This window comes from Pelmatolapia mariae, linkage group LG23, assembly GCF_036321145.2.
Source record: "Pelmatolapia mariae isolate MD_Pm_ZW linkage group LG23, Pm_UMD_F_2, whole genome shotgun sequence".
Classification (NCBI taxonomy): Eukaryota; Metazoa; Chordata; class Actinopteri; order Cichliformes; family Cichlidae; genus Pelmatolapia; species Pelmatolapia mariae.
In genome coordinates, this window is record NC_086246.1 from 49,846,149 (window position 1) to 49,859,732 (window position 13,584).

Below are 13,584 nucleotides of genomic sequence, written 5' to 3' on the forward strand. Positions count from 1 at the left end.
TGTCTGGTACTGTCAATTTAAAAGCGCCGGTAAAAAAAATCGCTGTTAGTAAGAAAGGTTCCGACTCTGGTGCGAGTAAACACGCGAACACGCGCTTTTCTGTATATTTGTTATGAATGATTAGACAAAAACTAAATATTTTCTAAATGAAAATAAAATGTTTGAGTTTTTTCTGGTTGCTGTGTACATGTCACGTTATCGTAGGTCAGCTGACACCGAATAATATATATTATCTGGCTAACTTAAGCGCTAAAGTAGCTTGCAGTGGGTTTGTTGATACTTTGGGTGGAAAAATGTTTCTTGAAATCTCCTCAAATAAAAAAAACTACGTAAAGTACTGTATTTCGAGACAGCCGTTAACCCATTTCTTTATATTTTGCTGGAAAATTGGAAATGGGTACAACAACTGATTAAACAAATCTACAAAGATAAATCAAAATAAAGCCTATAAGGCAAAAACAAAGTCTGTTCCATTCTAATGACTTTGAAAGTCAATATTTGTTTTGAACACAGTTATTCCTCATAGCCCGAAATCTCTGTAGTAAGCTTTCTCGTCATGTAAGTAGTCTTCAGCAATAGTTCTCCGGGCTTCTTGAAGGACATTCAAAGCTCTTCTTTGGATGTTGGCTGCCTGTTGTTCTCTTCTCTGTCACGCTGCTTCAATAATGTTGAAGGCCAGTCCATGTTTTTCTGTCCAGATATGCTTTTACTGCATTAGCAGTGAGGTTGGGGTCATTGTCATGCTAACAAATGAAGCCAGTTGCTCAGATGCTTTCCAGGTGGTATGGCAAGGTGGATCAAAATGGGATGGTACTTTTTGTTTTCGCAGTTTCATTTGACAAGATGTCTAGTCGAGTTTATTTCCTAGTTCTTAAGTAATAATAAGGCACACCTCAGCCTTTCCTCGGTGTCTTTTTGGCAGCCGCTATTATACAGAGATCATTTCTAATGGTCCTTCAGCTGCAGGGCCAAATGTTTCTATCAGGTACCGTGTCAGGTCTTTCCTGGACTTTTTTTTCCCTTCTTGCCACTTATTGTCCTATATTTGTCCAGTTTCCTTCGTTTTTTCTTCCTCCTTAAAAAACAAAACAAAACAAAAAACATGCTGCTCACCATGCTGAGATATGCAACGTTTTTAGGAATCACCTTGTTGGTACCTAGTCCAGATATCCGTCAAACTGTGTTAGCTTAGACATTTTTCACAAGTTCCCCTAAAAAAACAAATAGAACAAATTGTGTTTTTGTGGCAGACTGTTAGTAACAAAGTGCCTAAAAATGAGGGTCTGGAAACTTGGAAGAAAAATACAAGGATTGGACAACCCGTCCATTCCTTATCCATTCTCGAGATTTTTGCGCAGCACTGTATACTCCATCACAGACATTTCCTGGTAGAACATTTTAGTGTGTGATGTGTGCATGCGATGGGTTCTATTTTATAGGGGACTCTCATTATCCTAAAATGAGGATAACTACAGACAAGAAGGTAATAGCTTAATTTTAAGACTCAAGAAGTTTATTGACATTTGCTATGGTGTTACGCAGCCTGAAACGAAATACTGTTTCTCACCAGCCTCTACAGTGCAATAAGCAATACAGTTTAAAAAGACTAAGTTTAAAAAAGAGCAGTAATGAATTGCAACAATAGTTATGGATAAATAAATAGCATAAAATCTAAGTTCTAAAACAAACTCCATTCACATTCGTTCGGGTAGAAAAACCCTTAAAGGGCCTCAATTTAAAACTTTTTAACGACGTTTTTCTGTCCACCACATTTTTTATAAATGTTTAAATTCTACTTGGATTCTACTGCAGCACATATTAATCAACCTGAATGTTTGCGACACCTGCCGCAACACTCAGCTTTGTGAAAACAATGTATTAACATATCGTGTCCAGCAGATGGTGCTATTAACACATAGATGTTTTATTTTTGCGTTTGGCACTTTTTATCCCAAGTACATGATCTCGCTCACCACGTTCACCCGGACGAAAATGGATTCAGCTGAGAAATAATCGAGTAGCCTAAGCTTAAATCAATAACGTTTCTATTAAATTAAACGTTTTTTCTCTTTGAGAAAAAGCTCAACTTCCGAATTATTTCTGGTTCGTATCTTTCTGTTTCTGTTCTACTTCATATGCGGTAAACACGGGGAACTTCCCAGTATATTAACAGTATTAATGAGTATCTTTTTACAAAGCTAGTGGTAGCCTGTTATCGTGTTCTTGTGAACCTGTTTTTAGACCGGAAGCTACAAGCAGCTGACATTAAGCATCAAAGTGCGTATAATTTGTTGTCTACGTGACTTTCTGCCATATTATCTGCTTTTTCTTCACACGACAGAGAGATAAACCTCACAGACACGTATTAGTTAAACAAAAAACTGTATAAGTTTTAAGTGAGTTATTACTGTTGGTTGGTCAGTTTAAATATATATTTATATATCTTTAAAAAAGTATCACATTGACTTTAGGAGTGTAACTTTATTCCTTCTTCTTTTCGTAGAAACGCACAGCAGACAGCTGTCTCTCTACTGTACAAAACCCCAAAGGAAATAAAGTGAAGCGAAGACTGTGAGGGGTCCTAGGGTGCACCACTAACAATTTTCACGAGGTCCCAACAGTGTCCGAGTTACACTGCGCGCTCTGCTGACGCAACCACGTCACAGTGGTTCATAGCGATGGCGGACCGCAGTGTCCCCAGACTTGCCCAGGGAGGGACCGAGCAAAGTCACTGAGCCACTTTCACCGGCTCCAGTAACCTGTCGCCCGACCACCTGTTAAAGGGAGGCCACTGTTGTTGTTCTCGTTGTCCCTCCCATGAAATAGTATGTGGGACGGGATCTGCAGGGAGTGCGCAGACCGGGACAAGCCAGAAGTGGAGTGAGCAGGAGCGCAGTGTGCCGGGCTGACGCGCCGCATGTTGAGCCAGCAAGTTGACTGATATAATAAAAGTCGCGTCGACGGGGAAGGGGACAGCCGCGCTCGGATTTAACGGAGCTTTGAGGGGGACACTTGTTCCGGCAAAATGAAATTCGCGGAGCATCTTTCGTCCCATATCACTCCAGAGTGGAGGAAACAGTATCTTCAGTATGAGGTAAAGCAGAATTTATGTTTATTTAAAATGAATTTAAGGTGGAAACGGACGTTGACCAAAACGAACCTGCTTTCATAGCGCTTAAGGAAACTGGAAGAAAAGAGTCGCGATTAACTAAGCGAAAAATGTAAAGTGTTTTAAGTTTGATTTATTTTTTCCAGTTTCAGTAAAGCCTGCTCCTGAGGGCAATAAACGACGGGAAAGATAAGGGATGCCTATTGTTTATGGAGGGGAAATTGACTGCGGTTGTTAAGAGCCATGGGGAGCATTCAGCGTTTGTTATTGCTGTTTGTTGATTTTAACACATATGAAAATAAACACAAAAACTCTGTTTGATTAAAAAAAAACAGTTCTTTTCATACTCTGGAAAAAAATTAAAGTTATTATTATTTTCTTTATTTTAACAATTCTAAATAGAAATATTATTATGGAGAGCTTTACACAAAACTAAAAACTGAAGATTGTCTTTGTGTTTATTTTTCACATTTCTTTGCAAAACAACCCAATTTTCAACATTTCTTTTTGTTCTGTGACATCATTTTTTATCATCATGTTAACTGATGGTGCATTGTTAAAAAATAATAATAAAAGACGCTCTTTGTCCAAAGACACCCCCCCCCCCCCCCCCCTCATCCCAAAAAAAAAAAATCACCTCCTTAAATTATTAACATTTATTTTCATTACTCTAACTAAAGACAAAGGTTATATCTCTTCCACCAATTGAGTGCAATGTGTTCCAAAAATTTCACATTTCTAATGATTCTTTGTTTTTGCTAGCATCAAAAATATAGAAAAAAGCATATTTTTTTGCAAGACTTTGAGACTAAAATGATGTTTATTATCATTTTTCTCAGTCAAGCAGGAATAGCTGTCTGTGAATCAACCTGCAGGGCTTCGTCTTACCTGTCTGGTTTTGATATCTGTTGATTTAGAGCAACATCTTTGTGTGCACACATGCTTTTTTGTTGTTGAGTGTTGTACATTACTTGAAGAGTATTTTAATTTCACACCCCACTTCTTGCTGGCTCTACAGTGAGAGCTTTAGTGCAGACATGCATTGACAGGACAGACTGCTCACTTCCATTTGACTCTATGAATTATAGACAAAGACCCCGTTCTCTTCACCCTCAGCAGCCCAGACTCAACAGAAGCTCAGTGCGCTGGTTTTATTTTGGTATCCTGCCCTGAATGATGATGTTAAGCTGGTCTGTTGGTACAGCAGACATTTGGATCTCTTGCTCTTGACAACATGATATGCTGTCATTGTTGTGTAATGAAAACATCTTTGGACACTATAATTAAAAGGGAAGAAAAAATGAATAGGCATACCTGGGAAACCTGGGAAAATTTATTTAAAAATTAAAAAATGGTGATTAACATGCATGCGAGTGCAGTATGTTGTCTTTGTATGTACAGACTGAAGCACACTGAAGCCCAGGGACAGATGCATGGCCATACCAGCCATTTTACACCTCCACTATTCAGTGCAGCACTCGATGACCTGAGATGGATGATATATTTTCTCTGTGATTAGTGTTGGTTTTATGGTTGCTCTTTTCTGGGACATAATCTTGAATTTGACATTTAAGTTGATAATATTAATGCACTTAAGGAAGAAACATTATTAAAGCCAGCTGAGTTCTATAAAATGTCCTTTTTTCTTTATTGTATTCAGTGATCGACTCTTATCGTCTCTGCGTGTGATCCAGAAATTAGACATGAGAACTGAAAGGCGAATGATAAATCCTTTAAAACACAGCTGTGATTGATTACTGATGACTGACTCATGTAGCCGGGAGTTAGTATTTACATTTTTTAACCATTAAAAAAAAAACAGTCTTTACAAACATGTTCTCGTCACATATGTAAGCTATTTTTAAATGATGTAGGAGAGTTGCTCTCCTGTGTCTGCACTTTATACTCTTGCTCCGATCTGAATTATATATAGTTTGTTGACCGAGAATGTGTTTGTGTATTTATGTCATTGTGGGAGTCTTCAGTCTTTGTGCGACCTCTGTGAACACACACTGAGTGGGCGGGGTGGGAGAGGACTCACACCTATAGATGATGGACACTTCATTAGAAGAACTGGATTTTCCTCTGAAACAAGTCGGCAGATAGGACCAAACATGAAGCTAAACTGAACTCGGTTGACTTCAGTGAAGTGAGTCACTTAGATGAAGCAGAAATGAATTTTTTATTCTGGGAGATGCAAAAGCTTTGATATGCTGCTGTGATGCAACCCAAGCTGCATCACTTCGTGGGCTGTTGTTTTGGTGAAGCCGTTGCACACAGATGCAACTGTTGCATTGTAACAATGACACACTGACATAATTCCTGCAGCACGGGTCATTTTCATCGTTAATCCATGTAGAAGCCGCGACACTTCTGCTCATTCTGTCACTTATGCTGCATTCGAGTCAGTCTCATCCAAACTGACTGTGGTTTGAAGTTATGTTCTTGGCTTTTTGTGCTGGTTGAACTCATTAACCTGCTGCGCAGTTTTCACACTTTATTCTTTTTTTTTTTTTTTTTTAAAGAGCGTGCTTTTGTGTGCAAAACTGTGGCGCCCATTTAGATTGGTCAGCCGGTTTCTATGCAGATGAAAAGGATGCAGCAAAGTGGCTGTTCCAGCATATAGAGGCTCTAGTTAGTAATGCACCTCATTCAAATGTGGAAGCATTGAGTGATTGGGCAATTAGGTGTTTGCTTTATCCTGTAGGACTGCAGTTATAAACCTGTATGCTAAACAGCTGTTTGATATGGAGGTGTGTATGTCCTGCCAACCCCAGATTTATGCCAAACTGCAGCCTGATAAGATTTTTCCCTTTAAATGTAATGCAACAAATCTGGAAATCTTAGCAACAACAGGTACAATTTAGTGAGTTTTTCAAACTTGAATATATTAGCGCAGGTAAGATGTAGACAGTAAGTAACAATTGTGTTTGGCAGCTGTATTGAGCAGCACAGTTATAAGAACAAATGAAGGACAGTGATTCAGGTGTGTGCGTGTATGTGTGTGGGCGAGAGAACAAGGACACTTTTGCATTTAGCTCTGCAGCCTAATCACTCATGTAAGCTTAGATGAGGAGGAGGAGGAGAGTGCATGCAGAGACTCACATTTACAATTCAAACAAGCAAAGTGTTGCAGAATAACAGGGATGTGTGTGATTTCAGTGACTGTTCAAAGGTCAAGTCTTGTCTTTCTGTAATTAATCTGAGTGATTTAAAGGTCTAAACAAGTGCAGCGAGCTTTGTGTCGTTGTAGCCATTACAGAAACGTAACTGTACGCTGTTCAGTGAAAGTATGATTTATCAGCACTGCGCAACAATATGAACATTATGTATACAACAGGCATGGCATGGCAACTGCTGAGAGGCCCCATCTCTATACCTCCCTCCTTCCTTGCATCCTCACCTCATCGTTCCTCCCCCACTGGGAGGACATCTGGTCCCCGACCAGACCTGCCCTCTGCTCCCCTCCTCCCCTCCCTTTATCCTCTTCTCCCATGTTCGCTTTACATGCAGGCATCCACTCAGACGCTGAGCTGCAGATTGAAGTGATCCATAGATCCCGTCAGACTAATAATGTACGCTCCGCACTTCCTCAAGCACGATCTCAAGCATCGTAGAGCAATGATTTGGCCAAATATTTTGGCTAGTTTCCTCTCAACATGATTCAGCATTTAAAGGATTAAAGTCCACATCCATCCATCCATCCATCCATCCATCCCTGAATCCATTGATCCTCTTCCACTTATCCAGTGCAGGGTCATGGGGGGTGGGCGGCTGGAGCCCATCTCAGATGTGAGTATGCCACATCGTCATGTTAATGTTTAGTAATTCTAACTGATGGCCCTGAAAGCTTTGGCTTAGTTATTGTCTACAGGTTTCACCAATGATTACTGCAAATTTATCTCCGTTCCCCAAAGAGACACCCTGCCCCCCCTTTCCCGTCACAGCCATCGCCATGGCAATGCCTCCACCTTAATGAAACCCCCCCCCCCATCTGAATCTGTACTTCTACTTCCCACCTATCACTTGACCATATCAGCTGCTAACTGTTAGTTATTAACTGGACATCAGCGAGCTGTGTGTGTCCACAGTTGGTCCCTTTGTGATTTTAATCAGACAAAATGGGGAGAATGCTGCATAAAGAAATGTTTACCTCCAGGATTAGGCTCCAGAGCTGCAGTCTCACTGCATATAATTCACAGAGGAACTTAGTATCAAGTATCAACAGTCCAGGCTTCGGCTAATGCACTGGATTTCTGAGTGGTTTCCACCCACACACACACACACACACACACACACACACACACACACACACACACACACACACACACACACTCAGGAGTCCTCACAGTCCTCTCTGTCTCTCCCATGTTGAACCCAGACAGAGATGATAATGACAGCACAGTATATTGGCACCTATGTTTTACCTGAAACATGAAATTTGGTGCAAAGCTTAGATTTTACTTCACAATTAATTAACTTTTTTTTAAAGAAAAGTCCAAAATGATAATTTCCTTTTTTCCTCTTATTCTGGAGCAGTTTGGTTACAAAGATGTCCTTATTGTGAAAAAAGTTATGAGGAAATGTTCAAACGAGCCAGCATGCAGTCGTCTGTTTCCATTATCTTCAAGATCAGTCTCACTGAAAAGGAGCGACCCCATTTAACCACAGCTGCTATCTCTGCTTTGTATCTGCCAGTTTGTCTCTCAGCTTTTGTCAATCTGCTATTCCTTTAATTATTTATTTCATAAATTGTCACATTATAATATAGTCATAGGGCAATTATGTTTTATACTACCACTGTCTCTCTGTGAATTGCCTCTTTGTTGTGTATGGGGTTTGCTTGATGATCCCAGTATCTGTATAGTTGGGGCTAATTTGCTCCAAATTGGGTCTTGGGCCCAGCTTCTGCCCTCCGGTGGGCTCAATACCTGCAGAAGGGGCCATAGCTTTTAGTGCTATGTGGATCAGGTGGCAGTCAGGAGCAGAGGTCCTGGCATCCAATTCCCAGTTGACGAGTTTGGCCACAGGGACGTGGAATGTCACCTCTCTGGTTGGCAATGAGCCCAAGTTAGTGGGTGAGGCTCAGATATACTGACTAGATCTAGTTAGGCTCACCTAAGAGCACTGCTTTTGTTCTGTAATGAGTCTCTTTGATGGGCTAAAGGGAGATCAATATATGTGCTAGTGAAAATAAGCATCAGTAAGTCTTGTTGAATGCAGCGAGGGCTTCAGAAAGGGTAAATGTGAAAGGCTACGAATGATTTGAATGTTTTTGTGCAGTTTTTGCATGTTCAGAAGAGAGCAGTGGTGGTTACAGGATGCACAGACCTCTGTGATAGTGCGTGGGTTTCTTCTGAACCCTTGGATAAAAGGTGCTACCTGTGCTCTGTCCATTGAGTCATTCTTTTGTATTCATCCGTCTTTCAAGAAAACTTTTCTTTTTTTTTTAATTCAAGTGTTTATTGAAGTTATGCAAAAAATAAAATGAAATGTACAGTAATTGATGGCTTCCTTTGTTCTTAGACTCATATATACAGTAGTCTGGATGACCACCATCACTTCAAGTTCCTTTTCTTCACATAAGTATGAAAAAAAAAATAAAGAAAAAGAAGAGAAAAACAAAACACACAAACAAAGAAGCCTTATAGGACTCACATAGCGGAGCCATTTTCCCCAGTGTTTTACAAATTTCTCATACTCAAAATTCACTAAAAAAGTAATCTTTTCCATCTTGTAAATTTCAAATGTTATCAAGAAAACTTTTCCTGGAGCGGGGCTGGACTATGTGAGAGGTAGTGGGCAGGGTTGGGTATACTCATATCCCTTTGGTTTGGGGTTTGTATGTGTTTTAATGTATAATCACATGATTTCACAGTGCTCAGAGTAACAAACACAACAATGTAGCAACAAGTGGGACATTTTAAAATGAAGCTTATGCTGTGCAGACTTTGTGTATTATGTTAACAGCTGCCTGGTCTTTACTGAAATTTAGTTAATAGCTCTTGAGGTCCTTTTTAAGGTCCTTCTCCTCTGTATGCAGATGTTTCTAACAATTTTGTGGCACCTTATGGTTTATTCTAATCACCCCATTTATCTACTGTAAACACACCTTTACAATTGATGGGATTTTAGATAATGAGGTAATTCAAGCAATTAGCTGTTTATCATCCCATCTACATCAAACCACAGTCACTTTGCACATGTGCAGCCCTCTCTGTGAAATCACAGGCTCTGTGAAATTGTGAATGTCTTTTGCTCAAAGCAGCTTTTTGTTTTTGTTGTTTGCAGACACTCATATTTGTTTTCTCTCCTTTCTCATCAGGCATTCAAGGATATGCTATATGCTGCCCAGGACCAAGCTCCATCTATAGAAGGTGAGGAAGCTCCCTATGTGGATAAAGAAATCCAGACACACAGACAGAAGAAAACACACTCCCAGACACACACTTATGTACCCCCTTTTTGGGCATCCCCAGAATAACAGCCCTGCTAAAAATAGGTGTAAATCACAGCTAACACGTTGCCACTCACTTCAGTCTGTGACTTAACAAGGTCTTAGCTAACCTGTTTAAAGTAATAAACACATGCAAAGAGAAGAGGGCTGAGGAGTAAATTAAGCATTTAGTCAAAGTTTTTTTTTTTTACTGTTTGTTTTATATTCATATAATGTAAACAGAGAGCGTTCAAACACCCTAAAAATCCTAAGCAACGATGGTTAACAAGGAAGACCAGAACTGAGAAGGCCAGCGGCACTCAGTGCACCAAATAGCAGGAAGGCTGCCAGCTATAATTACTCTTTGGCCTCAGAGTGTGTGTGTAGTGTGGGAAAGAATGTAAACCATTTGTTTTTATTTTAGACACCAGTTTGTGGTGTAAACAACTTTCTTCAGTTGCAGGGTTTGGGTGTACTTAATGATGTGACATGAAACACTTGTGAGAGCTGTGGTTATTAAACTGTGGGGCGAGCCCCGCTGGTGGATCGCTGAGCCAATTCAGGTGGGACAACGAGATGAAAAACATGGAAGGAAAACTCTGATTTTCATCTGGGGAACATCCGAGTTTTATGATGCGGCTGAAGTAGATTCAGCTTTTGGGTGCAGCTCGTGCGCCTGTGTAGGGATTTTTTTTCTTATTCAGTGTTTTGCTGTGTTCCTGCTGAGTGGGTTTGGTGTGGATGTGAGTTTGACTATCTGTGAATGACAAAGATGTGACAGGTGCTGAGACTGCAATGATGAGAGCGCTCCATCTCTGTCAGCTTCAGACTCAAAAATCAATCTGAGATATTTGCTGACTTTATTTTTGACTCATTTCTAGACATTTATTATTTATAATACTAATAAGAATTCTACTTAAAACTACATAAAGTAGTTCCTGTGTTTGTGTGAGTATTCTTGACTTCAGTGATATTCCCTGCTTGTTAGCAGTCGAGCTCAGACTCTCCCTTTAAGAGCGTCTCCTGAGGCTGCTAGCTCGGCTAGGCAGCCTCGATGTGGATGATGAATTATTTCCTGTCTCAGGTCTGAGCTGTACTCATGGGTCACTGCGCTCTACCGCTGTCAACTTGACGCAAGATAGGTGAGCATGTCTTATGAAAAGCGACGGGCTCGATCGATCAGTTCAAAATTATATTCTGCCATCCATGTGATATCATTGTGACAGAGTTCCCTGCTCGATCAAAGTGATTTGTCTTCTCCTCGCTCATTTTTGCAGCAAGCACGTGCAAAGAAAAGAGTGTGATGTGTGCGAGAGTCAAAGTCTGTGGCAGAGTTGTGTTTGCTGGGAAAGCCAGAGAGCCCATAATGAAAATGGCGGCGGAGACAAATGGCATTATTGAGCCCTGAAAAGCACGCTCTCCTGTGGCCGTTGACTTTTCATAACAGAAACAATATTAGGATGTGGTATAAAATAAAAGCTTATCGTAGCACTTTTTTATCACATCTCCTGTACTGAAAACTTTCAAATGTGATTTAGTTCAGACTGGGGCCTAATGACATCAGAAAAAATAGACCGACTGGACTTTTATAGCTTTTTGTTTTAATGATTTCATATAAAAGCATTATAAGGCTGTGGTGGCTTTAACACCAGGATCAGATTTCAGTTATGTAGGTTACTCCTGAAGACTTTTTCCACGTGCACAGGAGGAGCGAGAAGTCAACCCACCATCTGCTTTCTTACTGTCACGTCCATGATGGCAGCGTCGCATGTGTGCAGCACACAGACCAGCTGATAGAGATAGTTTGGTTGCTATCACATAATCGATGATCAGAATATATTTAGCAAGGCCAAATTATGTATTTGTTGCATTTTTAACATCTGAAATAAAGTCTAAATGTGCATGAAACTCGACGCTGATACCCAGATACAATTACACCACTTTATGGAAGTTAAAGTGTGGTGTCACGTGCTGATGTAGTGCAAGAAAAGTACTGTAATTTCACTTTATGTTGTATATATTGAAAATATTTTAAGATTCTCTTCAGTGGTGCAAAAAATAAGAGACAGTATTTTTAGATTGAAGCTGATGTTGTGCTTCTGGTGACTTGGCTCCATATTTTAAACGCTGATTAAATAGCCTCAGTAAACGTTGCTACATAGATTGCACAGTAACATTACTGTGTTATCATGAGCACTAGCTGCTACCATAATAATAATAGAAGGCTAATATTACTGCCTGGTAGTTGCCAAGTGTTAAACTCCTAACATTAACTTGTGTGGGGTTAATATTTATAATAAGTGTCTAAAACTTGACTGTCGTTGACACCGGAGCTCTACTGACCTCCGGAAATTCCTCAAAGACTTCATCAGTGTTTCGAGTCTTTAGCTGATACTAATATTTACTGTTGCTTAGTATCTGAGCAGCACATTTGTTGACATTCCTTGTGTAGAGTAGCTAACAATGAATTGCAGTCATTGTAATGTCAAGCCCAACATTAAACCTTCATCACTTTAATGTTGGAGGAGAATTTTCCAATCCCTGACAGCAGAAAAGTTGGTTTTAATTTGTGACTTATAACTGATCTATAAAGGCCTAGTTAATTAATAATGTTAAATGTAATTACAGCATATAAACTATTTTTCGATGGAGCCTCATCAGAAAGTGTTATAAATGAAGATTTCCAATAAGTTGAAAGGGAAATATTAGGATTTGGTTTCCTGATGTGCTTCGCTCTGCTTTTCTCTCTCTGTCTCTGCCTCAGTCTTTATAAAAAGCAGCTTTTTGGTATTCGGCAGATGAATCCTCGCCTGAGGGAACCAGTTTACTGGGTTATGACTACTTGCTCACCCGCTCTGCTTTCTCACTAGACGCCCTGCTGTACCTGATAGAGCTGTGTAACATAGACATTGCACTGAACAGACATTTTGAAGCTTCTGTCACGGCCTTTGCATCACTTATCAGACTTATCACTTATCTGTGACAGCACATGACCAGCAAATACGTGGAGTGCTACAGTTTGAAGCAGGATTTGGTAGGCTGTGTCACGTGTGGTTAATTTTATTTATTTATTAAAAAAATTCCCTCACTCAGAGATCCACCAAAGGAATGTGCCACAGAATAATGCACTTTCATTTTCACTCGGTTATCATTCAGTTCAGCAGGACGGATGTACACTAATTAAAGGATCTTGTTGCAAAATGGCATGCACCAACACATGCGCATTAATGCGTCTCTGATACTGTGACCCTTCACCCCTCGTTAGGGCCTTTGTTCTCGTTCCTTTCATCTCTCATTGGTCCTGGAATAATTGTAATTAAAACAAGTCTGCTCCTGTACGGGGAGACAGAGAAAGGAGAACAGCTGGCTGGCTCTCTGGTTCTCCCTGTTCCAGCCATCACAGTGAGTCGTGCCACGATCTAATTCAATTAGGCTGCTGGTTCTTACAGAGATCTGAGAACAATGGGCCCAGATACTAAACACACAGCTTTTCTTTATTTCTGCATCATCATCATCATCATATCCCTGGCCATGATCACATGCCACGGTTGCCTGTAATTTATAACGTGTTACGTTTTCTGCTCCTTACAGTCATTCACTTGTGTTTCATTCACTCACTCATTCATTCACTTACTCCTCCTTTGTGTCCTTCCTCCTGCACTCTCTCAATGGGCAGTCTATTAGTGTGATGGTATCTGTGCAGGGCTCGACTACAGGGGGGCTGGAGAAACACTGAGAATCTGGCGGGGCACCCTTTTACCATCACGAGCACACGTGGGGTCTGATAAAAGAAATGGGGTTGCACATTATTGACTTCATAACTCAGGGGAGCAGATTTTTCCTGAACTACAATTTCTGAATGAACAAATGAGACCAAAGACAAGTCAGCTAATTGTTTCTTGTGTTACACTGCATCCGAAACCATTAACCGCCTTCTGCACTTAAGGTTTCACTTCAGATTTGTTGCTCCGCTGTGGTATTCAAACTTCAGGACTTTCCATGTTTTATCCAATGAAATAAAGAGCGTCGTGTCGCAGCC

At 40.3% G+C, this 13,584-nt stretch overlaps 1 protein-coding gene across 1 annotated transcript in view; it reads left to right on the forward strand.

Annotated features, from left to right (window-relative positions):
* The first annotated feature begins 2,559 nt into the window (after window positions 1–2,559).
* xpr1a (xenotropic and polytropic retrovirus receptor 1a) overlaps window positions 2,560–13,584 on the forward strand; it is an 84,199-nt gene continuing 73,174 nt past the window's right edge. The window contains exons 1-2 of the mRNA XM_063466265.1: window positions 2,560–3,094; window positions 9,435–9,486. Coding sequence (XP_063322335.1) covers window positions 3,026–3,094; window positions 9,435–9,486 — 121 coding nt within the window. The 5' untranslated portion in view covers window positions 2,560–3,025. The remainder of the gene's footprint in view (window positions 3,095–9,434; window positions 9,487–13,584) is intronic.